Here is a 27,797-nt window from a genome sequence, read left to right on the forward strand (position 1 = left end):
TAGTGTGCCTAGACAGTGAATATACTACGGGTATATGTACGCCCACGGGCCTCTTGCCTAAGCACTCCCTAGGTGCCTTCCCCTCCCCCCCCTGGGAACAAACAAAACAGAATATTACAAACAATTTCACTGCATCCTATTGACACGCAACAGACATAACCAATCGGAACCCTCAACAACAACTAACATAATACATACCAAATCTCTTTCTGAGAAACAACCGTCTCTCTCTCTTACAAGAAACCTATACTATTCTCTTGTTCCCTGTATGCTCAGAAAAATACAAGTAAAGATGTATAGACTACTTGACATTATGTTTTGCTAGATGATCTGAGCCAACTGTGCCTCTCCTGTGTGGAGGTGGACAATAATGAGGAAGAAAACTAACTGGGTAATTGTTTGTTCAATTTTAAAGTCACATTTTTAGGAGTATGAATTTGTATAAGTAGTAATATTTCTAGAGGTAGCATCATCCACTTTGTCTGATAATTAAATCATTGTAATTCCAGAGAATGTATTTAATGTTTTAAATATATAATATAGATTGGTTGTGATTGGTTCCACCAGTCCTGTATGAAAACCATCCCACCATTGGAGGATTATGTCTGCGCTGCCTGTCAGGACTAGGTTAGGCTTGAGGTCCAGGCAATGGTATTCCCTGGTCAACTTCCATAAAAATTGGACTAAATGTTCAGTCGATCTTTTGCAGCTTTCCAATATTTGTTTATGTTATTTATTGTCTTTTTATATTCGATTTATTGCTATTTTGTATCTTATTATGCAAATATCGAAATGTGTATTTCTTATTTAATGTTTGTTAACAAACTTAACTTTCTGTGATGTTTTGTGTTATTGTGTGATAACATTTGTGTATTATAATTATTTTCTTAAACATTACAAAATGTTTCTAAAATAAATGTTTATGTTTCTTTATACTCTAATTTTGCTTTCTGTGGCACACACTACTGGTCAACATGAGCTACCAAAATGTGTGGAACACATCAGAGTCAAATACTTTCTATAGAACAAACTTCATGTCAGGATAGGCAACCACAATTAATAATTAATATATGTGTGTTGTATTAAACATAGAGGAGGGAGTAAAATGTAGTCAAGCAATAAACATTTCAGAACAACTACTAGTCGAATTAGACATGGGAGAGGTGACGACTTTTGGCAAAGAGATTTATTTATAGACTAATACACTTGACACAAGTACAGACATTACTAGTGCCTCCCCGCAATCAAACAAACATACAAATAAAATTAAACGCAGCCTAGCATGATCAGAAATCTCAACTAGCAAGCAAGTCACAGCAATGAAGAATTAAGTGCGTGCGCGTTCACACGAAGAAGGGGAATTCTGGCAGGTGGGAGCTTTTTGGCACAACACCTGTTCTCAGCTCGTGGGCTTCTGTCAAGTCAAGCACTTAATACAAATCCCTATATTCATACCGGTAATAGCACTACCCTGTGCAATTTACTGAACCATTTAGTATGGACCATTGAATCAACTAAAAGTCACAAACGGTATAAATATCATATCAACACTTTACACAAAGTAACACTAGAGAGCAGTCTCAAATTGTAACAATGTTTCTACCAAGAAAAACATTGTATCCTATACCCTATCCACCAACAGTGACGTAATTTGTTCCCGGGCTCAGTTGGCGCGTCAACGTTTCTCACGAGCAGATTTTTATGTTCACTTCAGCGCAAGCTCTCGAACCTAGTAAATTACTTTTAACCAAAGAAATGGTTGGGCAGTGAAGGTAGCTCGCTTTTATATTTCCATATATTTCAACAAGTTTAAAACAAAAGTCTTTAGCAAAACAAGGATTTTTACTTTGATAGCCTGTTTTGTTTCGGCCAAAATAGGTCAGGTTGCTTTCACACAAGCTAGTTAACGTAGCTAGCTAGCTAGGTTCGAGGTTAGCATAACGGTAGCGATAGGCTAAAGCTGTCAGTTGAACCAGTTCTGTAGCACATTTATCTTCTTTATTGTCAACCAACAAAAGATGGCAACTCACAAGGGATGTGCTCTGAAAGGCAAAGCAAAAGGCACTAAAACCACCTCAGGCAAACCCCATATGGAGGACTTCAATGGGAGTTTCAACAAAGAAAACCTTCAAGGTAGTTAACGTTATTCCTGAAAGTTGGTAGCTTATAAATCATGTTTTTTTTCTTCTTCATGACATACTATCTAATAGTCTACTTTCTTTTTTGTTACAGTAGTTGAGGCTGAGACATTGAGAGGAAGGAAACGTCTCTCAGAGGCAGATGATGACATTGACATTGACATCACCAAAGGGTAGGCCAAGCATTTGTCACAAAGTGCAGTGGTGTAAAGTACTTAAGTAAAAATACTTCAAAGTACTACTTAAGTAGTTTTTTGGGTGTCTGTACTTTACTTTACTATTTATATTTTTGACAACTTTTACTTCATTACATTCCAAAATATAATAATGTACTTTTTACTTCATCCATTTTCCCTGACACCCAAAAGTACTCGTTACATTTTGGATGCTTAGCAGGACAGGAAAATGGTCCAATTTACACACTTATCAAGAGAGCATCCCTGGTCATCCCTACTTCATCTGATCAGGTGGACTCACTAAACACAAATGCTTCGTTTGCAAATTATGTCTGAGTGTTGGAGTGTGCACCTGGCTGTCAATAAATACATTTAAAAAACGAAAATTGTTCCATGTTGTTTGCTTAGGGATAGACCGAAATTGACTCGGGGGAAGGGGCTGGTTCAACTCAAGGTGTCATTAAAAAAAATGCGCCCCCTCCCTAAAGTTCAAACTATTTTCACATGACCCTCCCCTTGCACTGTAATATAAATTGAACAACCTTCCCCCTCAGAATTAACTCAAAATAATGTTTACGAGCACAAACAAACAATGACTGTAGTGATGCTGTGGTTATAAATGTGAATTTTGACTTTGCCACTTCAGGAGATTTTTGTGGCACAGTTGATGTTGGGGCTTCGGGCCAGAAGGTTGAGGGTTCACCAACCACCACAGACAAGCTCACTCTCCCTGCTTGTTTCATTACACTACAATCAGAACTGGCTGCAGACAAGGATCAGCTAGAGCTTACCCTGTGTGCACCTACGTTAAAAATGGTGCCGACAGAGAGGGCTGCCTTGATTCTAGCTCTTGGGAATTACAAGTATTTCGCTGCACCCGCAATAATATCTGCTAAACACGTGTATGTGACCAATAGAATGTGCTTTGATTTAGGGGGAACTCTGATGTTCAACATTCTGATGACATTCATAATTATAAAAAATATATGCAACCAATTTGCCACCAACAGGTTTCTGTGCCAATGCACCACACAACCAATAAACAAGCATACCAACTTCTGGCTCTTCAATTTCATGGTTTGTGTTTTCAACACTACAATAAATAGACTATGGCTGCCACACAGTTTGGATTGATTGATTGTATTTGTCAGTTTAAAAAAATGCATATATATATATATACCCAAAGATTTTTTTAAGTGACCGATATTGCACAATAAATTTAGGGACTTATTTAGATTGTGGTCCCTGTTTTTTACGTAAAAACATTTACAATTACATAGATACAGACATTACAGATCTCTCCAGAGATGTTTGATCGTGTTCAAGTCCGGGATCTAACTGGGCCACTCAAAGACATTCAGAGACTTGTCCCGAAGCCACTCCTGCATGGTCTTGGCTGTGTGCTTAGGGTCATTCGCCCCAGTCTAAGGTCCTGAGCACTCTGGAGCAGGTTTTCATCAAGGCTCTCTCCTTACTTTGCTTCATTCATCTTTCCCTCGATCCCGACTAGTCTCCCAGTACCTGCCGCTGAAAAACATCCTCACAGCATGATGCAGCCACCACCATGTTTCACCGTAGAGATGGTGCCAGAGCTCCTCCAGATGTGACACTTGGCATTCAGGCCAAAGAGTTCAATTTTGGTTTCATCAGACCAGACATTCTTGTTTCTCATGGTCTGAGAGTCCTTTAGGTGCCTTTTGGCAAACTCCAAGCAGGCTGTCTTTTACATGTGCCTTTTACTGAGGAGTGGCTTCCATCTGGCCACTCTACCATAAAGGCCTGATTGGTGGAGTGCTGCAGAGATGGTTATCCTTCTGGAAGTTTCTCCCAACTCCACAGAGGAACTCTGGATCTCTGTCAGAGTGACCATCAGAATCGTGGTGACCTCGCAGACCACGGCCCTTCTCCCCCGATTGCTCAGTTTGGCCGGGCGGCCAGCTCTAAGAAGAGTCTTGGTTGGTCCAAACTTCTTCCATTTAAGAATGATGGAGGCCACTGTGTTCTTGGGGACCTTCAATGGTTCAGAAATGTTTTGGTACACTTCCTCAGATCTGTGCCTCGACACAATCCTGTCTCGGAGCTGTACGGACAATTCCTTTGACCTCATGGCTAGGTTTTTGCTTTGACATGCACTGTCAACTGTGGAACCTTATATAGACAGGTGTGTTCCTTTCCAAATCATGTCCAATCAATTGAATTTAGCACAGGTGGACTCCAATTAAGTTGTGGAAACATCTCAAGGATGTCCAATGGAAGCAGGATGCACCTGAGCTCTGTTTTTATTGGTAATACATTTGCCAAAATTTCTAAAAACCTGTTTTCACTTTGTCATTATGGGTTATTGTGTGTAGATTGATGAGGGAAAATAAATATTTAATCAATTTTAGAATAAAGCTGCATCGTAACAAAATGTGGAAAAAGTCTAGGGGTCTGAATACTATATATATATATATATAAAGGAAGTGACGCTTAGACCTAACCCCAGAGAGATAGATATGCCGGTGGCAATGTACGAGACCGACATACATTTCTTTATGTCAGATGGCTACTTCGTCTGCTATACAGATATAGACGTACAGAAGGAGGGTAATTTGTTAATGTTCGATCAGAATATTTTGTATAAAGATAATTATATTGTTAGATGATAGGAGTAACTGGTAGGCCTGAAACATTCTTCCTCACCTCAAGTTCAAATGTCAGAGTCAGTTGGAGCGCCGGGGTGCACTGCCTTCATATCATAGGCCTGCAGTAGCTAAAGCTTAATAATAGACACACCATACCAAACCTCCACAAACGTTTCTAAACTTTATTACGGTAATATCAAAATTACATCAAGTCATTGTTTATAGGAAGAAAAAAAACAACTCTCCTCAAATTACAAAAAAAGTTTGACAACCCTCCCCAATTTTGGATTGCCCCTCCCTCCCAGTAAATGTTGATCCATCCCTTAATAAGGATTTTTTTATGATTTATACTTTTACTTTTGATACTTAAGTATATTTTTGCAATTACATTTACTTTTGATACTTAAGTATACTGAAAACCAAATACCTTTACTCAAGTAGTATTTTACTGGGTGACTTTCACTTTTACCTGAGTCCATTTCTATGAAGGTAATGTATATTTACTTTTACTTAAGTGTGACAGTTGGGTACTTTTTCCACCAATGACAAAATTACATTAATTTGACTGAGGTGTAGAACATACAGTATTATCCTGTGTGAGTTAAGTTATGGTTCACATTGTTGTCATTCAATTAATATATTATGTCTTCATCCACAGAGGGGATATGATGACCATGTTGGACAGATTTGGAGGTATTGGGTTTTCCAAAGGATAATCTGATTTTCATGACTCTTCTTTACTAGAATCTTCTCTAATCTCTCTGTCCTTATATTCCATACTCTGGCCTTGCACACTGATTGGTATAGGGATTGTTTCTCATCACTGAATTTTGCTTTGCATCTATGAGCCTCTTTTTCTTCTTACTGCTAGCGGACATCAACAAAGCTTTCCTGGCAAAACGCAAACGCCTGGAAACGTTCACCAAGTCCTCTGTGAAGACCAGCCATCAGAAGATTGAGCAGTTATGGAGGGTCCAACAAAGAGACAGGTGATTAGACTAGAGTGAAAGGAGGGTGCAAGTGTGTGTGTGTGTAACCTGATTTATATGATATCAATTCTGCAGGAGTAAAGTGACAGAAGACTACTGCACCCAGTTCAATGCAGTCTTCAACCAGTGGGACACAGATGTGCAGAAGTCCAAGGATAACGAGGAGAAACTACTGGTATTGCTCTGTCAGGCCTCTGAAAAATCTTCAACTTATTTCTATTCTCTACCTAATACAGAGTTACACTGGCGTAACTAAGGCATCTAAGTGTAGGTGTGTGTGTTCCTGGCCATAGAGCATGTTCCAGCACCAGCAGAAAATGTTTCAGCACATGAGGGCCTCCCAAAGCCAGAGACTGAAGACTCTCAAGCAGCTGCTAGAGCAGTACATCCAGGTATATTCTCACATAGTAGACTTTGATTTTAAATATATGTCCCAGCTGGTTCTCACACCACCTTGTTTCGCCGTGCTGGTAGAGCCTTGATACAATGGAGAAGACCCATATCAGCCAGCAGGGTGCTGTACAGGGCGAGCTGCGCCAGGAAATGGCACTGTTTCAGAAAAAGATCCTCATGGACACAGTAAGTAACATGACAGATCAACTTACTAAACACATTGTTTACATGCCTTATGTCACCCGTAGCTTAGCTGAAACTTTGAGAATGATACAAATTGATGTGCAGTTTTGAAAATGAGTGTATTATGAGCATGAGCACCATGAGCGTGGACCATGAGCATAGTATTTAGAAAATGACACTATTCATCATAAATCATTTAGGTCAGATTTCAACAAACAATACTTTTGATTTTTATTAACAGCAACAGCAAGAGATGGCTACAGTGCGCAAGTCTCTGCAGACGATGCTGATGTAAATTATTTAGATTGAAGGGAGCCAAGAAGAATCAACTCCATCCAAAGGCTTTTTGTGTGTACATTTCACTGAGCTGGGTTTTCTGTACTGCTTTAGTTTATGACTGTGTTCCAGATAGACCTTTACAATGGCCAGAGAATTGTTAAACATCTCAGGAACAATATCAACCTTGATTCTTTAATCTGCAAATACCAGTAATGGTTCCAGGGAGATGGGAGTTTTGACATCTTACATTTATGAAAGTATGGTGTGTACATGTAGCATTGCATTTCTGTTATCAACTGCTTCATTCTATGTTAAATCTACTTAATTAAACCCTGATTAAGACAGGGATGGAGAAATTAAATGTAACTTTAGTTGCTAAAATGTTGTCAGGAATTAAGACCATCTGTTATTGTAAGTATATAAACATTTATCACAAATGACACTAGGTAGCAACTTACATGTGTGAATATTACATTTTTATTTGCGTTAGTGAGGGAGAGATTGTAGAGTGATCTTGTTGTTCTTTTGTCACAACCTATGAACATACTTGTCTGAAAACTAATATACCTGAGCTTGACAGTCCGGCCAAAATAAAAACAGTAACGAGTGAAAACACAGTACAAACACACAAAGGAAACAAATTAGGGGCATGTTAAGAGGCTTGACTATCAAACAACAGAAAATTAAACAAACTGTTTAAGGCATCCTTTTACTTATCTGAGAATGACTAGTACAATGAGAGCACTGATCTGACATCAGCAACTACACAAACGTATGAGCTCAGTAACTTACATACCAACAACATTACACAGAAATAAAAGTCAGTTTCTATTGATTCTGATGACTGAATTATAAGCAGACTGCCAGGTATGTAGATGCAAAAACATGGTACAGACAAATATAATTAGGGCACAGTCAGATAATCCTTTTTGTTTCACACGAAATCTCCCAAAACACTTAATTGCTGTATGTGGACCTGGCACAGTGCAGATCGTGCTACATAAAGAAAGTTGTTATTGTGTTAGGTCATTTTAAAGGAAATTCATAAAATAATTTTTAAAAAGTAGACTCAGAAAACATGTCCTTAGATTGTAGATAAACAAGCTTTGGATAGCCCTACATTATCAGTCAAAATCACCTTTCAACACATTGTGTTGAGGCGGCAGGTAGCCTAGTTAGAGCGTTGGGCCAGTAACCGAAATGTTGCTAGTTTCCCAGGCTGACAAGGTAAAAATCTGTCGTTCTGCCCCTGAACAAGGCAGTTAACCCACTGTTCCTAGGCTGTCATTGTAAATAAGAATTTGTTCTTAACTGACTTTCCTACTTAAATACAATTTTTTTTTTTTTACAAGTAGACTAAAAAAACATTTAGAAACAGGCTATAGGACTAAAGTTACTAATTGTCATTTAGCTGTGGTATCAGGCACACCATTGAACAAACGCTAGCAGAAAAACAACGCAGACAACATATTTAGCTTCAAATGATAAGAATGACTACTTTTGGGGGAGAAAAATCGCATCATTACTTTTCTTCATTAATTAAGGGTGCATCAACACTTGGCATTTTCGTTGAGCATTCTGAGCAAATTGCAATATTTCAGTATCTGAGGGCAGAAATGCAACAGGCCAAGAAAATTTCAAACGGGTACAAAAATCTAAAGCAAGAAAACTGCTGCAAGTATTTTTTTTAATGATTTGTTAATCATTAAACTATTTTCCTTTTTTAAAAGCAATATTAGACAGGATATACAGAATAGTATTCCCAAGACAACCATTAGCAATCCTGCATGTGGTGCTATAAGTGTTGTGTAATGTTTGTGGCTTTAGAGACAAATGCTTGAGCCATTTGAGGGAAACGAGGCTGGAGACACCCATCTTTTTAAAAGGTGCAATACTATTTGAATACTTTACAATCATTTGTTGTAAGCCATTGATCAGGGGCACCCTAAAATAACATGTTTACATATGTAATGTTTTACAGAAATCCGAATTTAAATGCAATCATAATTATTGCAGGGTTAATAATACCACTTCTGCAAGATTGATAGATGTGCCAGGTGAGACATTTTGAAATAATAGAACAGCACAACTATCAACACTAATAGTTATATATTTATGAAACTGAAAAGGTTATGCAAATATTACAAAACAAAACTGAAAGCAGACAGACATCCTGTGTAAATCACTTCCTATGCTCTACATTTTCTTGTAGAGAACAAACACACACCATCAACAGAAATTTTTGTTTTAAAGTACAATAACAGAATTATTAAATGAATAAGGTAGCACCTATTCAAACCCATTGCATTCTTGCACTAATTTACCCTCTCTGGCACAGAGGAGACCACTCAGTACATTTCCTATATGTGACCATTCACTGCAGAAAAAAGGGACAAATCATTATTTTTGTCTAGGAATCTGACTACTGTAACAAGATGAAATCAACACAAATTGCACAAAGCAGTGATGGAAAATAACAACACCTCATGTTTCATCTATCCCCTCATTCACTCTGAACCTCTACCGGTAATAGATCCACCCCAACACATGTAAAAAGGGTAAAGAAAGAGTGACGACTAGCAATCTAACATGAAGAGAGGGAGAGAGGTGGGGGGGAGAAAGTGTAATAGTTCTGTGTCCTCACTGAAGGGTGGAGGGGGTCAATGGCTTGATTCTGAAGACAAAGATGTGAAGATGGGAGGCGATCTGGTTGCAAACACTGACACAGTAACGCACCAAGTCAACGAAAGACAGGATCTGCAGACGGAAAGCGGAAGAGAAAATTAAGTCAGAAAACATGATAGACATAACTGTAGATAATGGACCCTGTGAGTAGATGGATGGATGATGCCGAAGTATCATAGGGTTGTGCTATTAGTTACAAATAAATGTGGCATTAGACTGAAAACATGTGCCTCTGAAAAAGGTACAGCAAATCAGTGTTGCATGTGAAATGACTGATGGTTAATTTCAAAGAAAATGTTCTCATGTGAACACATGCTGTAGATTGCATGTCCTCTTACTTTGTTGTGGAATGACCACCCTGGCCTTGCTCAGGTACTATGGACCTCTATACCATGGAAGTGTGTGTGTACTCACCACTGCAATCCACAGCACCAGGTATTCATCAATAAAACTGTTGAAATACTGGTCCAGGAACAGCAGGCCTGGCCCCAGGAATGCTATATCATGTAGATGCATCTCACTCTTTGTCATATGTGCTACCTGAAACAAACAAGACACAGGCAAGAGTCATGGTTTAATCAGCAAGCACATTTACATGGATGATATTCATTTACATCATAAACGTTCTTGCATCAAGTACATTTACATCAACAGTACAATGTTCAGGGTGGGCGGGAATTTAATTCCACCAATAAGCAGCACACCACACTTACAACTAATTTGTTGGTGATCTTGGCTGACACAAAACCAAAGGCCAGGATATAAACACAGGGGTGCTTCTCAAAGAGCTGGATAGCGGACTTCTTATAGATCATCATGGCCAGTATTATTACTGAGCCTATATGTAACACGGGAGATAAGACACTGGTTCCCTGGAGAGGAGAGAGAGAAAGAAGAGTCCAAATCAGTGGACATTATTAATAGGCCTAGATGATATGTGAGTGCAGCTTGGTGAAAGAAAACACACAGTAAGGAATGCTGGTGGACACATCTAGGTGTTAAGTCATAATACACAGTAATTCCCCCGAAGGAAAACATGGGTGGCCCTGCCTAAAATAAATATTGTCAAGTGACAAACACTCATATCGCTCGGCCAACTGAACGGAGCTGGGATCAGGTCCAACAGTCTTAATACACATCCTTAATTTCCTCTGAAGCTAATAGACAGCTCAGGCAAATGGATGAAACTGACAAACAAGCAGTCATCAAGCCAGCATCGTCATCTAAAAAGTACATTGTCATTTCTTTCATATTAATTGTAAACTACATTGTGTCAAAGTTGGTAAACATTTACAGTTGAAGTCGGAGATTTACATACACTTAGGTTGGGGTCATTAACTTGTTTTTTCCAACCACTCCATACATTTCTTGTTAACAAACTAGTTATGGCAAGTCAGTTAGGACATCTACTTTGTGCATGACAAGTAGTTTTTCCAACAATTGTTAAAAAAATATTATTTCACATCACAATTCCAGTGGGTCAGAAGTTTACATAAACTAAGTTGACTGTGCCTTTAAAAAGCTTAGAAAATTCCAGAAAATTATGTCATGGCTTTAGAAGCTTCTGAAAAGCTAATTGACATCATTTGAGTCAATTGGAGGTGTACCTGTGGATGTATTTCAAGGCCTAGCTTCAAGCTCAGTGCCTATTTGCTTGACATCATGGGAAAATCAAAAGAAATCCACCAAGACCTCAGAAAAAATATATAGTAGACCTCCACAAGTCTGGTTCATCCTTGAGAGCAATTTCTAAACGCCTGAAGGTACCACGTTCATCTGTACAAACAATAGTACGCAAGTATAAACACCATGGGACAACACAGCCATCATACCGCTCAGGAAGGAGACACGTTCTTTCTCCTAGAGATGAAAGTACTTTGGTGCGAAAAGTGCAAATCAATCCCAGAACAACAGCAAAGGACCTTGTGAAGATGCTTGAGGAAACGGGTACAAAAGTATCTATATCCACAATAAAACAAGTTCTATATCGACATAACCTGAAAGGCCGCCTCGCTCAGCAAGGAAGAAGCCACTGCTCCAAAACCGCCATAAAAAAGCCAGACCACGGTTTGCAACTGCACATAGGGACAAAGATCGTACTTTTTGGAGTAATGTCCTCTGGTCTGATGAAATAAAAATAGAACTATTTGGCCATAATGACCATCGTTATATTTGGAAGAAAAAGGGGGACGCTTGCAAGCCGAAGAACACCATCCCAACCATGTAGCACGGGGGTGGGCAGCATCATGTTGAGGGACTGGTGCACTTCACAAAATAGATGGCTTCATGAGGCAGGACAATCATGTGGATATATTTAAACATCTCAAGACATCAGTCAGGAAGTTAAAGCTTGATTGCAAATGGGTCTTCCAAATGGACAATGACCCCAAGTATACTTCCAAAGTTGTGGCAAAATGGTTTAAGGACAACAAAGTCAAGGTGTTGGAGTGGCCATCAAAGCCCTGACCTCAATCCTATAGAAAATTTGTGGGCAGAACTGAAAAAGAGTGAGTGAGCAAGGAGGCCGACAAACCTGACTCAGTTACACCAGCTCTGTTTGGAGGAATGTGCCAAAATTCACCCAACTTATTGTGGGAAGCTTGTGGAAGGCTACCCAAAATGTTTTACCTAAGTTAAAACAATTTAAAAGGTAATGCTACCAAATACTAATTGAGTCTATGTAAACTTCTGACCCACTGGGAATGTGATGAAAGAAATACAAGCTGAAATAAATCATTTGCTATACTATTATTCTGACATTTCACATTCTTAAAATAAAGTGGTGAATCTAACTGACCTAAGACAGGGAATTTTACTAGGATTAAATGTCAGAAATAGTGAAAAACTGAGTTTAAATGTATTTGGCTAAGGTGTATGTAAACTTCTGACTTCAACTGTATTTGGGAGAATTCACCCTAGGCATTTTTGTAGATGTTTTTTAAATGTATTTTTTATTACACCTTTATTTAACCAGGTAAGCTAGTTGAGAACAAGTTCTCATTTACAACTGCGACTTGACCAAGATAAAGCAAATCAGTGCGACACAAACAACCGAGTTACACATGGAATAAACAAGCGTACAGTCAATAACACAATAGGAAAAAAAAAAGAAACTGTGTGCAAATGGCGTGAGGTGGTAAGGCAATAAATAGGCCATAGTAGTGAAGTAATTACAATTTAGCAAATTAACACTGGAGTGATAGATGAGCAGATGGTGATGTGCAAGTAGAAATACTGGTGTGCAAAAGAGTAGAAAAGTAAATAAAAACAATATGGGGATGAGGTAGGTAGATTGGGTGGGCTATTTACAGATGGGCTATGTACAGCTGCAGAGATCGGTTAGCTGATGTTTAAAGTTAGTGAGGGAAATATAAGTCTCCAGCTTCAGTAATTTTTGAAATTCGTTCCAGTCATTGGCAGCAGAGAACTGGAAGGAAAGGCGGTCAAAGGGGGTGTTGGCTTTGGGGATGACCAGTGAGATATACCTGCTGGAGCGCATGCTACGGGTGGGTGTTGTCGTGACCAGTGAGCTGAGATAAGGCGGAGCTTTACCTAACATAGACTTATAGATGACCTGGAGCCAGTGGGTCTGGCGATGAATAAGTAGCGAGGGCCAGCCAACTAGAGCATACAGGTTGCAGTGGTTGGTGGTATAAGGGGCTTTGGTGACAAAACAGATGGCATTGTGATAGACTGCATCCAGTTTGCTGAGTATTAGAAGCTATTTTGTCAATTACATCGCCGATCGGTAGGATAGTCAGTGTGACGAGGGTATGTTTGGCGGCGTGAGTGAAGGAGGCTTTGTTTGCGAAATAGGAAGCCGATTCTAGATTTAATTTTGGATTGGAGATATTTAATATGAGCCTGGAAGGAGAGTTTACAGTCTAGCCAGACACCTAGGTATTTGTAGTTTTCCACATATTCTAAGTCAGAACCGTCCAGAGTATTGATGCTAGTCGGGCGGGCGAGTGCGAGCAGTGAACGGTTGAAAAGCATGCATTTGGTTTTACTAGCGTTTAAAAGCAGTTGGAGGACACAGAGTGTTGTATGGCATTGAAACTCGTTTGGAGGTTTGTTTGCACAGTGTCCAAAGAAGGGCCAGATGTATACAGAATGGTGTCTGCGTAGAGGTGGAATCACCCGGAGCAAGAGCAACATCGTTGATATAGACAGAGAAAAGAGTCGGCCAGAGAATTGAACCCTGTGGTACTCCCATAGAGACTGCCAGAGGTCCGGACAACAGGCCCTCCGATTTGACACACTGAACTTCGTCTGAGAAGTAGTTGGTGAACCAGGCGACAGTCATTTGAGAAACCAAGGCTGTTGAGTCTGCCGATAAGAATACGGTGATTGACAGAGTCAAAAGCCTTGGCCAGGTGGATGAAGACAGCTGCACAGTACTGTCTTTTATGGATGGCAGTTATGATATCGTTTAGTACCTTGAGTGGCTGAGGTGCACCTGTGACCAGCTCGAAAACCAGATTGCACAGCTGAGAAAGTACGGTGGGATTCGAAATGGTCAGTGATCTGTTTGTTAACTTGGCTTTCGAAGACTTTAGAAAGGCAGGGCAGGATGGATATAGGTCTGTAACAGTTTGGGTCTAGAGCGTCATCCCCTTTGAAGATGGGGATGACCGCAGCAGCTTTCCAATCTTTAGGGATCTCGGACAATACGAAAGAGAGGTTGAACAGACTGGTAATAGGGGTTGCAACAATGGTGGTGGATCATTTTAGAAAGAGAGGGTCCAGATTGTCTATCCCAGCTGATTTGTACGGGTCCAGGTTTTGCATCTCTTTCAGAACATCTGCTATCTGGATTTGAGTGAAGGACAAGCTGGGGAGGCTTGGACAAGTAGCTGCGGGGGGTGCGGAGCTTTTGGCCGGGGTTGGGGTAGCCAGGAGGAAAGCATGGCCAGCCTAGAGAAATGCTTATTGAAATTCTCAATTATCGTGGATTTATTGGCGGTGACAGTGTTACCTAACCTCAGTGCAGTGGTCAGCTGGGAGGTGCTGCTCTTATTCTCCATGGACTTTACAGTGTCCCAAAACTTTTTGGAGTTAGAGCTACAGGATGCACATTTGTGTTTGAAAAAGCTAGCCTTTGTTTTCCTGTGACTGCGTATTGGTACTTGACTTCCCTGAAAAGTTGCATATCGCGGGGACTATTCGATGCTAGTGCAGTCCGCCACAGGATGTTTTTGTGCTGGTCGGGGGCAGTCAGGTCTGGAGTGAAGCAAGGGCTATATCTGTTCTTAGTTCTACATTTTTTCAAAGGGGCATACTTATTTAAGATATGGTATGGGGTATGGTGGGGTGCGGATACAGTGGAGCTAAACCCAGGCACCGAGTGATGAGAGAGATTGCATCTCTGGACAGGCTAGTTATGCTCGGTGAGGTCACCGCATGTGTGGGAGGTGGGACAAAGGAGGTATCTGAGGCATGTTGAGTAGGACTAGGGGCTCCACATTAAACTGAAACAATGATAACTATCCTAAACAACAGTGTACAAGGCATATTGACATTTGAGAGAGACATAAAGCGAGGCATAAAGCAATCACAGGTGTTGATTGGGAGAGCTAGCTAAGACAACAATGGGTAAGACAACAACAGCTAATCAGCTAAGACAACAACAACAGGTAAAATGGCGATGAATGGGCAGAGAGGGTCGGTTAACTACACAGAGGGCCTGAGTTCGAGGCTGGGGCCAACAGATAAACAAAAAATAAACTAAATGGAGTACCGTGATTAATGAACAGTCCAGCAAGCATCAGCTATGTAGCCAAGTGATCATAGGGTCTAGTGAACAGCAATAGATGGAACAGGGAAGCCGTGGGGTAGTGGTTACTACGCGGGCACGCATCAGACACAGCGTTTAAAGTTAGCAGGCCGGGGTAAGTAGAAGCGTCAGCTCTGACGCCTGGCAAAGTCCGGTTGAGGGCACAGAGGATGGAGATACGTCGGCGGACCAGTCGTGGTGGTACGGCGCGGCGCCGTGTCGACAAAGGGTCCGGACCAGATGGCGAAAGAGGTATTGTAGTTGCAGTAATTTTGTTTGCTAGCCGGGAGATGCGCCTGGCTCGCGGCTAACTGGTGTTAGCTTCGGGGCAGGGGCGTTAGCCACTATAGCCACTTGGTAGCAGCGATGATCCATTGCAAAGGTCCAGAGCTTACGGCAAGGATCCAGTAGAGTAGTGGATTCTAGCAATGTTGGGGTAGAGTCCGGGAGGCATCGGCTGAGTAGCCGAGTGATCACAGAGTAGGCCGGGAGGTGGGCCTGGCACAGGGCTAGCTTCGGGGCTGGGTCACTCGGTGGCAGCTAGCTAGCTGTGATGATCAGGAGTAATGGTCCAGGGTTTACGGCAGGAATCCGGCATTGTAGTGGAGAAAACAGTCTGATACTGGCAGGCTGGCAAGTATTATTCAAGCTAAAAAAAAACATCTGGTGTCTGTGCAGAAGGTAAAGGCCTTTTGGCCAACAATGACTAAATAGCTAGTAGCTAATTAGCTGGCTAGCTTCTGATGGAGGTTCTGGCTATAAGGTCTAAAAAAAAATTGCAGATAGGTGTCACATTGGGTGAGGCGGGTTACCCGAAGGTATATTTAATTTAAAAATGGAAAAGAGATTGAAAACAAAATGGAAATATACAAAAAAAAGACGAAAAATACAAAAAGTAAACGAGAGGACGACAAACCACGTCTGCACTGCTACGCCATCTTGGGAAAACAAAAATCATGTTAAAAGGACTGGATTGATGTGAGCAATACATCAAAAGAAAACACAGAGATCGTCAAAGGGAAAGGTGGGGACTACCATTTTGCTTAAGCCTATTCAGTTCTTTATGAAGGTCAGGGACTAAGTTACAGGTCAATTGTAGACTTACTGCTATTGTTGATCCATTTTTGCCCACACCTCCGGTAAATATAACCCGGAAGTAATTAGTACAGGAAAAGATAGCCCCTAAGAAAGTGCAGATGGCTGGAACTATTTTCATCTGGATGTTTATGACTGGGATCTGTGGAGGTGAGGGAGCAAGATACCATTTATTACAGCCAGTCAACACCATCAGTGTTCAGTACATTTCACAACTCTAAGCATCGTTAGTAAGATGGTTTATTTCATTCAAAAAAACACTTTCATTACTGAGTGAAATTGCATTTAATATAGTAAGGAATTACACTGTACACAGAATTAGAACATACCGATGCGGGCAGCGCGACCATTTTATTACCATTGTTACGGCTTCATCATTCAGTTAGTCATGCCATTCATTTCAGTTACCAAAAGGCAATCAGTGGAAAGTTGAGTCATTCAGAATTACCAGTGACTGCCAAAAAGCGGATCCTCCCACGGCAGCCAGCAAATACATGATTATAATGAAGATTTGCACCTCAGTCACATCAATGCTGAGAGGAGCAGGCAGAGAGGAGAGGTTAGTCAGAACAGTCATCAACTCTGTCCATATGCACAGCGGCACAAGCTTGCACTAGTGCGTCTTCACCCAAACACTAACCACAGCTCTTCCAGTCAGATGTCAATCATGATGCACTTATGGCAAACATATGCACGGAGTTTACAAAACATTAAGGACATCTGCTCTTTCCATGACATCGTATGATTCCCTGATAAAGGTTCAAAAATATATATACAATAGACTGATCAAGTGAATCCAGGTGGAAGCTATGATCTCTTATTGAGGTCACTTGTTAAATCCACTCCAATCAGTGTAGATGAAGGGGAGGAGACAGGTTAAAGAAGGATGTTAAAGCCTTGAGACAATTGAGACATGGATTGTGTGTGTGTGTGTGTGTATCGTTCAGAGGGTGAATGGGCAAGACAAAAGATTGAAGTGCCTTTGAACAGGGTATGGTAGTAGGTGCCAGGCGCACCGGTTTGTGTCAAGAACTGCAACACTGCTGGCTTTTTCCACACTCAACAGTTTCCCTTTGTGTATCAAGAATGGTCCACAACTCAAAGGACATCCAGCAAACTTGATACAACTTTGGGAAGCATTGGAGTCAACATGGGCCAGCATCCCTGTGGAACGCATTCGACACCTTGCAGAGTCCATGCTCTGATGAATTGAGGCTGTTCCGAGGGCAAAGTGAAGGGGGTGCAACTCAATATTAGGAAGCTGTTCATAATGTTTTGTACACTTAGTGTATGTTTTGGTATTCTTTCAGTAGCATGGATCTAGTCCGTTTCTACTCATGAAATGGTTTGTTTTCAGACCGGGCAAGTGCAAAGATTTCCTCCCTCCCATTAGCTTGTGGCTAGAGGTCAGTGTGTGGGGAAGCAGGGATCTAATTGGCTGAGGCTCACTGCATATCTGTCAGGCCAAGATGCTGTCCGTCAGAGATTTACCGTCACGTTCCACAAGAAGGGGCCTACAGTGGCTGTCAGCATCTGTAACAGCGCTAGACAGATCTGTAACTCTGTAATATCAAATCTACACACAGAGAACATTTTTCAAAATGCACTCCACTTTGAGAATAAAGGATATAAATACTTGATCATACGGATGCTTACACACACATGGGGCTGTTACTGTGATTAGACTTCTCCAAGCTCAGATGCTGCTGATGGTCATTAGTAGCCTACCAAACTTGCTAACTGTCTGGTACTCAGCACTCTATTGTCCCTCTAATCACTCTGACAACGCAAATGTATTCGAAAATCACTTCATGAGAGCCCATGAGCTCATGTTGCGCAACAATTGACATAGTACACAATTTGAGGACACGTTTTGGGTCATGAACACTACTTTCAAAACTACTGACTGAAATTATACAAAAGCTTAGTAGGTAGCAAACTAGTAAGTAGCCTAACTATCCAGCTGAGGCCACGGGGGACCACTCTGACCCACAATCTGGGAATGCCTTTGAGAACCCCTGACGCTCTTTGCTACACTAGAACTGCAGAGTAGATCCTATCACTTACCTCTCCCTTAATTCCCCATATCCACTCCCTCACCTACTACCAGCATCACTCTACTTCTCTAAAGCCACTCTTCTCCCTCCTCCCCATACACACTCACATGCCGAAGCGCAGGGTGCCGGAGACGTATGTCTGCCAGTGGGCACAGTAGAACATGAACATGCCAGCGAAACAGCAGAAGAACATCCAGTCAGGGTTGGTGCCCAGCTGCACTGCTATACTGGTGCCCAGGACCACAAACACTGAAAGAGAGAGAGGAAATGGAAACAGAGTCAATTAAATCCTAATAAGGCAAACAACATTATATGGAACACACACAGAGGGGCGGCTGTACCTGTGGAGAGGGAGTCACAGCCGTGGTCAAACAGTTCACCCAGCGGAGAGCTGCTATTAGTTCGTCTGGCCTGCTTCCCATCAATGGCATCCAGTGATTGGTACACAAACAGGCCCACCGCACACAGCAGGTATGCCCACAGCGGTGCCTGATGAAAAAAGACACCAAAGAATACTTAATGAATACTATAAAAAAATGCCTTCCTCCCAATGGATTTTTTGGAGGGTGATGATAGTGTAATCTCTCAAAACATGTATAAATTGTGTTCAGAGAATCGGTGGGTATTATCATCAATAGAGAATCATCTGACATAAAACTTGATCTTCTGGCAGCTGTAGACTACACAAAGAAGATATGTTGGAACTTGAGTAAAAGAGGTTGATGTGTGGTTTGTTTCCCTCTAAATAGATTTGGAACACAGCAGGGCTTTGTCCTTCATTAGTTAACCAGCATGGAGAGTTTCACAGCATCATCAATGTGTCATGCCTTCATTTCCTGTCCCGTTTTCACTGGGTCTATGATGAGCTGACAGCAGTTTACACAGAGACCAAAACCAACCGGAATATGACACGTCCTGGCCTACAATTTAGAGGCTTCCCACTCGGCATTCATACAAATAACCACCCTGTTATTGCAGAGCAGCTCATAGCCTCATACATTAAGCTTTTTATTCTTTCAGGTCCTCAGGCAGAAACAGGGATTTGGGGAGCAGGAGAGAAGTAAGGGGTTATGAAAGAGGACAGTACCAAGGGGTTGGCATGGAGATATTGAAAAGTAGAGCAGGGTGGAAATATCTGCTGACTGCCTCTGTTATCAGTGAACATATGATTATGAATTTAATGGCAAGATGACAGGGCTGTGAAACTAAGAGGCTCTAGAGCAAGTGTACTTTCTGTTCAAACAGGACACGGTGACAAACTCAGTCCAGAAAACACCAGGTATCAGCTGCACTGTATACTCATAAAACACTGACACACACACAGGGCAGGTCGTCTTAAATACTCCTGACCTGGGTCATCAGAAACAGGACACTGACTAGTACAGCATGTTAAGTAAATACCAACTTCTCTGGGCTATGAAACAGTGCTGCCACTAATGTTTTAGCTCTTTAACTATCACACCTCTAACCTGTTAACAGAATGATCACCTATTATGTCAGGCGTTGAATCATTCTTACAACAATGAACATGGACATTATAAGAGGTGTTGTGACATAGGTACACAGTCACTGAGATTCTCCCTCCAGAAGTAGTACCCTACCGAGCATGTTCTCTGGGATAAACTCAATTCTCTAGTCTAGCGAGTCCAGTAAATTACATTCTCTGTTTTGCCTTCCTTTGTTGCTCCACATTGTGAGCAAATATGCATGCAGAGTGATTTTTCAACCGTTGTCCTACAAAAGGAAACAGTGGAGGGGGTGGATAACTTCAGAGACAGCTCTATTTACAGAGGGGGGAAACAAGTTACGCCTGTCATCAAATCCTGTAACTTTTCTGAATTAAAACTACTCTAACCCACCTTTTAGTTGCCAACTGTTGAAGCAGTGACCTGTTAAGCAGCACAGTGGAAGTCAGGTGGCACAGCAGTGATCTTCAAACCTGCCTCCTGGAGACCCACAGGGTGTGCAGGCTTTTGTTCCAGCCCAGCACTAACACACCGGATTCAACTAATCATCAAGCCCTTGATTCATTCAATCAAGTGTGATACTGCTGGGTCGGGAACAGTAGCCTGCACCCCCTGTGGGTGTCAGGGCCAGGATGAAAGAACATCTGCATTAAAAAGACTCCTAAAATGAGAACATGTTTTGCCTTGCGGATAATGCTTGGTCTACTTTTCAAGGTTATTTGTGGATTAAATTCAAATGGTCAAATATGCAGTCAGCTGCTAGCTGGGAAAGCTGGGATTGTAGGGATAATAAATGTTGTTTTCTCCCATGGTTAAACTGGCTTCTACAACAAATAAGTAGATTATACAGTTGAAGTTGGAAGTTTACATACACTCAGATTGGAGTCATTAAAACCTGTTTTTCAACCACTCCATAAATTTCTTGTTAACAAACTATAGTTTTGGCAAGTCGGTTAGGACATCTACTTTGTGCATGACACAAGTCATTTTTCCAACAATAGTTTACAGACAGATTATTTCACTTACAATTCACTGTATCACAATTCGAGTGGGTCAGAAGTTTACATACACCAAGTTGACTGGGTCTTTAAACAGCTTGGAAAATTCCAGAAAATTATGTCATGGCTTTAGAAGCTTCTGATAGGCTAATTGACATCATTTGAGTCAATTGGAGGTGTAAGTGTGAATGTATTTCAAGGCCAACCTTCAAACTCAGTGCCTTTTTGCTTGACATCATGGGAAAATCAAAAGAAATCAGCCAAGACCCCAGAAAAAGAATAGTAGACCTCCACAAGTCTGGATCATCCTTGGGAACAATTTCCAAATGCCTGAAGGTACCACGTTCATCTGTACAAACAGTACGCAAGTATAAACACCATGGGACCACGCAGCCGTCATACCGCTCAGGAAAGGAGACGCATTCTATCTCCTAGAGATTAAAGTACTTTGGTGCGAAAAGTGCAAATCAATCCCAGAACAACAGCAAAGGACCTTGTGAAGATGCTGGAGGAAACGGGTACAAATGTATCTACACTGCTCAAAAAATAAAGGTAACACTTAAACAACACAATGTGACACCAACTCAATCACACTTCTGTGAATTCAAACTATCCACTTAGGAAGCAACACTGATTGACAATAAATTTCACATGCTGTTGTGCAAATGTAATAGACAACAGGTGGAAATTATAGGCAATTAGCAAGACACCCCCAATAAAGGAGTGGTTCTGCAGGTGGTAACCAAAGACCACTTCTCAGTTCCTATGCTTCCTGGCTGATGTTTTGGTCACTTTTGAATGCTGGCGATGCTTTCGCTCTAGTGGTAGCATGAGTCTACAACCCACACAAGTGGCTCAAGTAGTGCAGCTCATCCAGGATGGCACATCAATGCGAGCTGTGGCAAGAAGGTTTGCTGTGTGTCAGCGTAGTGTCCAGAGCATTGAGGCGCTACCAGGAGACAGGCCAGTACATCAGGAGACGTAGATGAGGCCGTAGGAGGGCAACAACCCAGCAGCAGGACCACTACCTCCACCTTTGTGCAAGGAGGAGCAGAAGGAGCACTGCCAGAGCCCTGCAAAATGACCTCCAGCAGGCCACAAATGTGCATGTGTCTGCTCAAACGGTCAGAAACAGACTCCTTGAGGGTGGTATGAGGGCCCGACGTCCACAGGTGGGGGTTGTGCTTACAGCCCAACACCGTGCAGGACGTTTGGCATTTGCCAGAGAACACCAAGATTGGCTAATTTGCCACTGGTGCCCTGTGCTCTTCACAGATGAAAGCAGGTTCACACTGAGCACGTGACAGAGTCTGGAGACGCCGTGGAGAACGTTCTGCTGTCTGCAACATCCTCCAGCATGAGCGGTTTGGCAGTGGGTCAGTCATGGTGTGGGGTGGCATTTCTTTGGGGGGCCGCACAGCCCTCCATGTGCTCGCCAGAGGTAGCCTGACTGCCATTAGGTACTGAGATGAGATCCTCAGACCCCTTATGAGACCATATGCTGTGCGGTTGGCCCTGGGTTCCTCCTAATGCAAGACAATGCTAGACCTCATGTGGCTGGAGTGTGTCAGCAGTTCCTGCAAGAGGAAGGCATTGATGCTATGGACTGGCCCGCCCGTTCCCCAGACCTGAATCCAATTGAGCACATCATGTCTCGCTCCATCCACCAACGCCACGTTGCACCACAGACTGTCCAGGAGTTGGCGGATGCTTTAGTCCAGGTCTGGGAGGAGATCCCTCAGGAGACCATCCGCCACCTCATCAGGAGCATGCCCAGGCGATGTAGGGAGGTCATACAGGCACGTAGAGGCCACACACACTACTGAGCCTCATTTTGACTTGTTTTAAGGACATTACATCAAAGTTGGATCAGCCTGTAGTGTGGTTTTCCACTTTAATTTTGAGTGCGACTCCAAATCCAGATCTCCATGGGTTGATAAATTTGATTTCCATTGATAATATGCGATTTTGTTGTCAGCACATTCAACTATGTAAAGAAAAAAGTATTTAATAAGAATATTTCATTCATTCAGATCTAGGATGTGTTATTTTATTCCCTTTATTTATTCCCTTTATTTTTTTGAGCAGTGTATATCCACAGTAAAACGAGTCCTATATCAACATAACCTGAAAGGCCGCTCAGCAAGGAAGAAGCGACTGCTCCAAAACCGCCATAAAAAAGCCAGACTATGGTTTGCAACTGCACATGGGGACAAAGATCGTACTTTTTGGAGTAATGTCTTCTGGTCTGATGAAACAAAAATAGAACTGTTCGGCCATAATGACCATAATTATGTCTGCAAGTTGAAGAACACCATCCCAACTGTGAAGCACAGGGGTGGCAGTTTCATGTTGTGGGGGTGCTTTGCTGCAGGAGGGACTGGTGCACTTCACAAAATAGATGGCATCATGAGGCAGGACAATTATGTGGATATATTGACGCAAAGCCATCAAGACATAACTCAGGAAGTTAAAGCTTGGTCGCAAATGGGTCTTCCAAATGGACAATGACCCCAAGCATACTTCCAAAGTTGTGGCAAAATGGTTTAAAGACAACAAAGTCAAGAGTATTAGAGTAGCCATCACAAAGCCCTGACCTCAATCCTATAGAACATTTCTGGGCAGAACTGAAAGTGCGTGCGAGCAAGGAGGCCTACAAACCTGACTCAGTTACACCAGCTCTGTTTGGAGGAATGGGCCAAAATTCACCCAACTTTTGAAGCTTGTGGAAGGCTACCTAAGACGTTTGACCCAAGTTAAACAATTTAAAGGCAATGCTACCAAATACTAATTGAGTGTATGTAAACTTCTGACCCACTGGGAATGTGATGAAAGAAATACAAGCTGAAATAAATCACTCTACTATTATTCTGACATGTCACATTCTTAAAATAAATCGGTGATCCTAACTGACCTAAGACAGAGTTTTTACTTTGATTAAATGTCAGGAATTGTGAAAAACAGTTTAAATGTATTTGGCTCAGGTGTATGTAAACTTCCACCTGTATAAGTTTGTTTACAGTGACTAAGTCTTTGTGAGCCTCATACACTTGGCTCATGTGCATTTCCACAGTAACAGAATTAATGTGATATGTGCCATTATTCTGTTACCAAACTTTGCATCTGCACTATTCTTCAAGTAAATGCGTTTTGTAAAATGTTCAGTGGAAATGGTTTACTAGTAGTCCTTGTGCATAGAGTTGCATGGTATGTTTAACTTTGCAATCATTGGTTTTTGTGAAAACAACATCAGAGTTAAGTTACCACATTGTGGGCCTGTTAAAATACATAAATCATGACGGATTGGAAGAATATCCACTTTGTTAGATCATATTTGTTTTATGCACGACAACCTGGTCAATAGAACGTCCGCGTTCCATTGACTCCTTTACCTCAGACAAAACGCATTATATTGCATTAGGCTGTTTTGTATGCCTCAGTTTGAACGCAATCTAATTTTATGTACATTAAAAAGTCTGATATCACAAATTAAATTCCCTTGTGGAAAGACAAAGTTATCCTAGGTTTTCAGTTCTGGAGGGAAACGACTAAGCTTAACAGTTTGTATGTTTTGCTGTCTCCTCTCTATTCCCGGTCCTTAGTGTGCACTCATCGCTGCAGTGCCGTGGTGTGTTGGCCGAGGAAGGGGTCGGGGTATCAGGTGCAGACTAGCTGTAACCTGAGAGCTATGGGCACGGGATGTTCATCCAGAACAGAAAGCCTGAGCTATGCCAAACTCTCAACAGCACAGAGATGGTAAACAAACAAAAAGCCAGACAAACGTACCATAAAAACCATTGCTGACAGAAAACACATTCACAGAACCTTGAGACAAAATAACTGACGAGGGGGAATGCTTGAGTAAAAAAAACAATGCAAATGCTATACGAAGTATGAACCCCTGATCATGTTGTATTGAATGTTTGTTTGTAGCTTTAGAGATCAACCTAAAAAAGTGTTGTCAAACATTTGAGCAACACAGTGTTCAATTATCTGACAGTCTGTGATGAAAACTTTATTTCAATGTGCCCGACAGGCAAATACAATACGGTAGCACTTTACTTGAGCCCTCCAACCATACCTGTCCAATGGCACGAAGCCAGGCAGTGTATAACCAGCCTATTCAGTGGGGCAGGACAGTAGAACGTACACCCCTTGGGGTCCCGAGGACTGAGTTTGGGAAATGCTGACTTACACCCTACCTAAATAGGTGCTACATTGTTGCCATTGTTACCTGTTCAGTGGCAGTGGGGCAGTAGTAGACCAGCACCAGGGTGGTGAATACATTGGTGGCCAGGCCCACGATGGTGATGAGGTTGGGGGCAATCCAGGTGGGCACATGGCCCACCAGCCACTCCCAGTAGCACTGCATCAGAGGCTCCAGCAGGGAGTGACCTGCACTGCTGTACCTGTAGAGGGGGAACCAGGACCCCAGAACGATTAACCAGATTGAACACATTTTCATCCCAAAGTGCTTGATGTAATACTAAGCACAAAACACATTGTGTAATCATCACATCAAAGCTAAATAAGGATATAATTGATCTTAGGTTTTACAAATGATAGTACCTGTGTTCCTCCAGTCTCTTCAGCTGTTGGCGGTCGAGCGGGGGAGTGGGCAGCTCAATCAGCCTGCGCAGGGCTCCAGGGGCCAGCCAGCAGGCCGCCTCCATGCCCACACCCTGCCCAGGATCCCTCTCCTTGACTGGGCCTCGGCGTGTCCGAACACCCCCCTGCTGCTGCTGGTACCCAGTGGTGCTCATGGCCCTGCTAGCACAGTGCCCTCTACTTCAGGCTGCCTCAGCCTCCCCCACCACTTGCTGGGGCTCCACAATGGAGCTGCACACTGGTGGGTGGAAGAGGAGAGAACAGGTCATGTGATGAAAGGTTGGCTCACATGAAGACTAGGTGCTGAAATGGGACTTGGAGTTCAGTTGGCTCTAGTAGTGGTCTCTCACCAGCTGCTTCTTTAACTGTTTTACTGAAATAATTTAATCTCATACAAGTTCTCACTCACTTGAGAAAGTGAGGCACGATGTGGTGGGTGGGATAGCTAGAAAAAGAGTTGATAATGAAAGAGAATACAAATGAACCATAGCCTAGCTTGACTCTATCTATTGACACCCACACTCATGTTCACCCAGTTCTGAGTTATAAAACACTGTTCAGTCACACCCCTAAAGATACAACGGGGCTGGATACGGCAGGCCCCGCCCTCACAATCCACAGAACATGAGGCTTCCCAAACAAATCTTAGCCACCGAGAATTCCGTATCATCGGAGTCACAATCTGCATACAGTAACCACAGAAATTCCTCTACAACAGTGGTGTCTAAACTTGGTCAGACCCCTTTCTTGTGATCCCACCGACCAAACCAATGTTTGGCCAATGTTGCAGACCTTGTTTATAGCAAAGCAACAAATGTATCAATGATGCAGTCAGTCAGACCCCCAGGTCATTCCAGGTTTAACTCGTTTCCACTTGTAGCACCATCATAAAAGTATTGCAAAGTAACTGAGTTCGATACTGACATCAATGAATATCAAAGACAAAGGGGAGATCAATGGGAATGGATAGCAAACATATGCAATACAAATGTTCTGCGACACTGCCTCTGAAACCTGTCTGTCTAAACAGTCTCACTGTAAATTACAGAAAGTCTGGACAACTAACTAGCTAGCTAACAGCACTTGCAAATGACAACGACACATAGTTAGCTAATGATACCTATCCCTCGATGAAATGACAACGTAGATAACTGCCAATGTTTCCTTCACCGAGCTCTAGAAATCCATCAGTTGATTTGTCCCCCCCTCTCTCTCCCTCCAGAACCAAAATGACAGCTAGCTAGCTAGCTTTCTTGCTAGTTAGTTAGCAGTAAGATATCAGCTTGCCAATGAGATGCTGACCTGGCTAGTAAAGAGGGCAGGGTGTCCGATGTTCGGGGCACTTCACAGTGCGTCGAATGACTCCTTGGTAGGGTTGCAGCAGTAGTCTTCCCGTTCACGGCGGGGGTAAAGATGCAACAGCCCTCAGCGAGCGTTATTGCAGGTAGGATCAACAACACGTCGGGTCCCACTCAGGGTTCTTCTTTAAGTTTTATTGTCGAATCGCAACCAACTGACATGTGCATACACCGCCACCTACTGTACTGGAGTGTGAGGCCAGTCATGACCTATTTAACTCTTCTTAAGGGATAGGGCACTTCCCCAGTATCTACTTGTAAAGCTTCAACCGGTGTAGTTTTAATGCACCATCACACATCCTGAGTGCCCTCGCTTGCATCCTATCAAGGCGCAACAGCAAACTTAACATGTGTAAATATGTGTATGAACATTAGATTCAACAACTGAGACATAAACTGAACAAGTTCCACAGACATACAGTGGGGCAAAAAAAGTGTTGAGTCAGCCACCAAGTGTGCAAGTTCTCCCACTTAAAAAGATGAGAGAGGCCTGTAATTTTCATCATAGGTGCACTTCAACTATGAGAGACAAAATTAGAAAAAAAATCACATTGTAGGATTTTTTATGAATTTATTTGCAAATTATGGTGGAAAATAAGTATTTGGTCAAAAACAAAAGTTTCTCAATACTTTGTTATATACCCTTGGTTGGCAATGACAGAGGTCAAACGTTTTCTGTAAGTCTTCACAAGGTTTTCACAAACTGTTGCTGGTATTTTGGCCCATTCCTCCATGCAGATCTCCTCTAGAGCAGTGATGTTTTGGGGCCAAATACTTATTTTCCACCATAATTTGCAAATAAATTCATAAAAATCCTACAATGTGATTTTCTGGATTTTTTTCTCTCATTTCGTCTGTCATAGTTGAAGTGTACCTATGATGAAAATTACAGGCCTCTCTCATCTTTTTAAGTGGGAGGAGAACTTGCACAAGTGGTGGCTGACTAAATACTTTTTTGCCCCACTGTATATC

The 27,797-nt window shown here is 42.1% G+C and overlaps 2 protein-coding genes across 4 annotated transcripts; one reads left to right on the top strand and one right to left on the bottom strand.

The window, feature by feature from the left end:
* Positions 1 to 1,667: 1,667 nt before the first annotated feature.
* On the top strand, positions 1,668 to 7,681 carry LOC112254869 (synaptonemal complex protein 3-like). 2 transcript variants are annotated; one of them, XM_024427793.2, is made up of 8 exons: positions 1,668 to 2,133; positions 2,233 to 2,311; positions 5,597 to 5,631; positions 5,810 to 5,927; positions 6,003 to 6,102; positions 6,221 to 6,319; positions 6,402 to 6,506; positions 6,745 to 7,681. In XM_024427793.2, exons 1-8 carry the CDS (start codon positions 2,019 to 2,021, stop codon positions 6,796 to 6,798), a joined length of 705 nt encoding a protein of 234 aa, XP_024283561.2. In that variant the 5' UTR covers positions 1,668 to 2,018; the 3' UTR covers positions 6,799 to 7,681. The 2 variants fall into 2 exon arrangements, with proteins under 2 accessions (XP_024283561.2, XP_042180591.1); XM_042324657.1 differs by having other exon boundaries at positions 2,236 to 2,311.
* On the bottom strand, positions 7,242 to 26,975 carry LOC112254870 (choline/ethanolaminephosphotransferase 1). 2 transcript variants are annotated; one of them, XM_024427795.2, is made up of 10 exons: positions 26,770 to 26,975; positions 25,429 to 25,705; positions 25,094 to 25,268; positions 18,737 to 18,884; positions 18,503 to 18,644; positions 16,787 to 16,871; positions 16,349 to 16,480; positions 10,181 to 10,339; positions 9,882 to 10,007; positions 7,242 to 9,539 (listed from the first exon to the last, which is right to left on the bottom strand). In XM_024427795.2, the coding sequence occupies exons 2-10, from the start codon at positions 25,620 to 25,622 to the stop codon at positions 9,423 to 9,425; spliced, it is 1,278 nt and encodes a 425-aa protein (XP_024283563.1). In that variant the 5' UTR covers positions 25,623 to 25,705; positions 26,770 to 26,975; the 3' UTR covers positions 7,242 to 9,422. The 2 variants fall into 2 exon arrangements, with proteins under 2 accessions (XP_024283563.1, XP_024283564.1); XM_024427796.2 differs by lacking the exon at positions 16,787 to 16,871 and adding an exon at positions 17,830 to 17,914.
* Positions 26,976 to 27,797: the final 822 nt, after the last annotated feature.

The sequence above is a fragment of the Oncorhynchus tshawytscha genome, linkage group LG07 (genome assembly GCF_018296145.1).
Source record: "Oncorhynchus tshawytscha isolate Ot180627B linkage group LG07, Otsh_v2.0, whole genome shotgun sequence".
NCBI classification, from domain to species: Eukaryota; Metazoa; Chordata; class Actinopteri; order Salmoniformes; family Salmonidae; genus Oncorhynchus; species Oncorhynchus tshawytscha.

What these genes read in the sequence shown, in the direction of transcription:
- LOC112254869 (XM_024427793.2), top strand. Translation starts at nt 2,019, where the DNA reads ATGGCAACTCACAAGGGATGTGCTCTGAAAGGCAAAGCAAAAGGCACT. An exon ending in ATAACGAGGAGAAACTACTG is followed by an intron (nt 6,103 to 6,220) that starts GTATTGCTCTGT and finishes TCCTGGCCATAG; the next exon opens with AGCATGTTCCAGCACCAGCA. An exon ending in AAAAGATCCTCATGGACACA is followed by an intron (nt 6,507 to 6,744) that starts GTAAGTAACATG and finishes TTTTATTAACAG; the next exon opens with CAACAGCAAGAGATGGCTAC.
- LOC112254870 (XM_024427795.2), bottom strand. Translation starts at nt 25,622, where the DNA reads ATGAGCACCACTGGGTACCAGCAGCAGCAGGGGGGTGTTCGGACACGC. An exon ending in AAGAGACTGGAGGAACACAG is followed by an intron (nt 25,269 to 25,428) that starts GTACTATCATTT and finishes CCCCCTCTACAG; the next exon opens with GTACAGCAGTGCAGGTCACT. An exon ending in CTGTGACTCCCTCTCCACAG is followed by an intron (nt 18,645 to 18,736) that starts GTACAGCCGCCC and finishes TCTCTCTTTCAG; the next exon opens with TGTTTGTGGTCCTGGGCACC.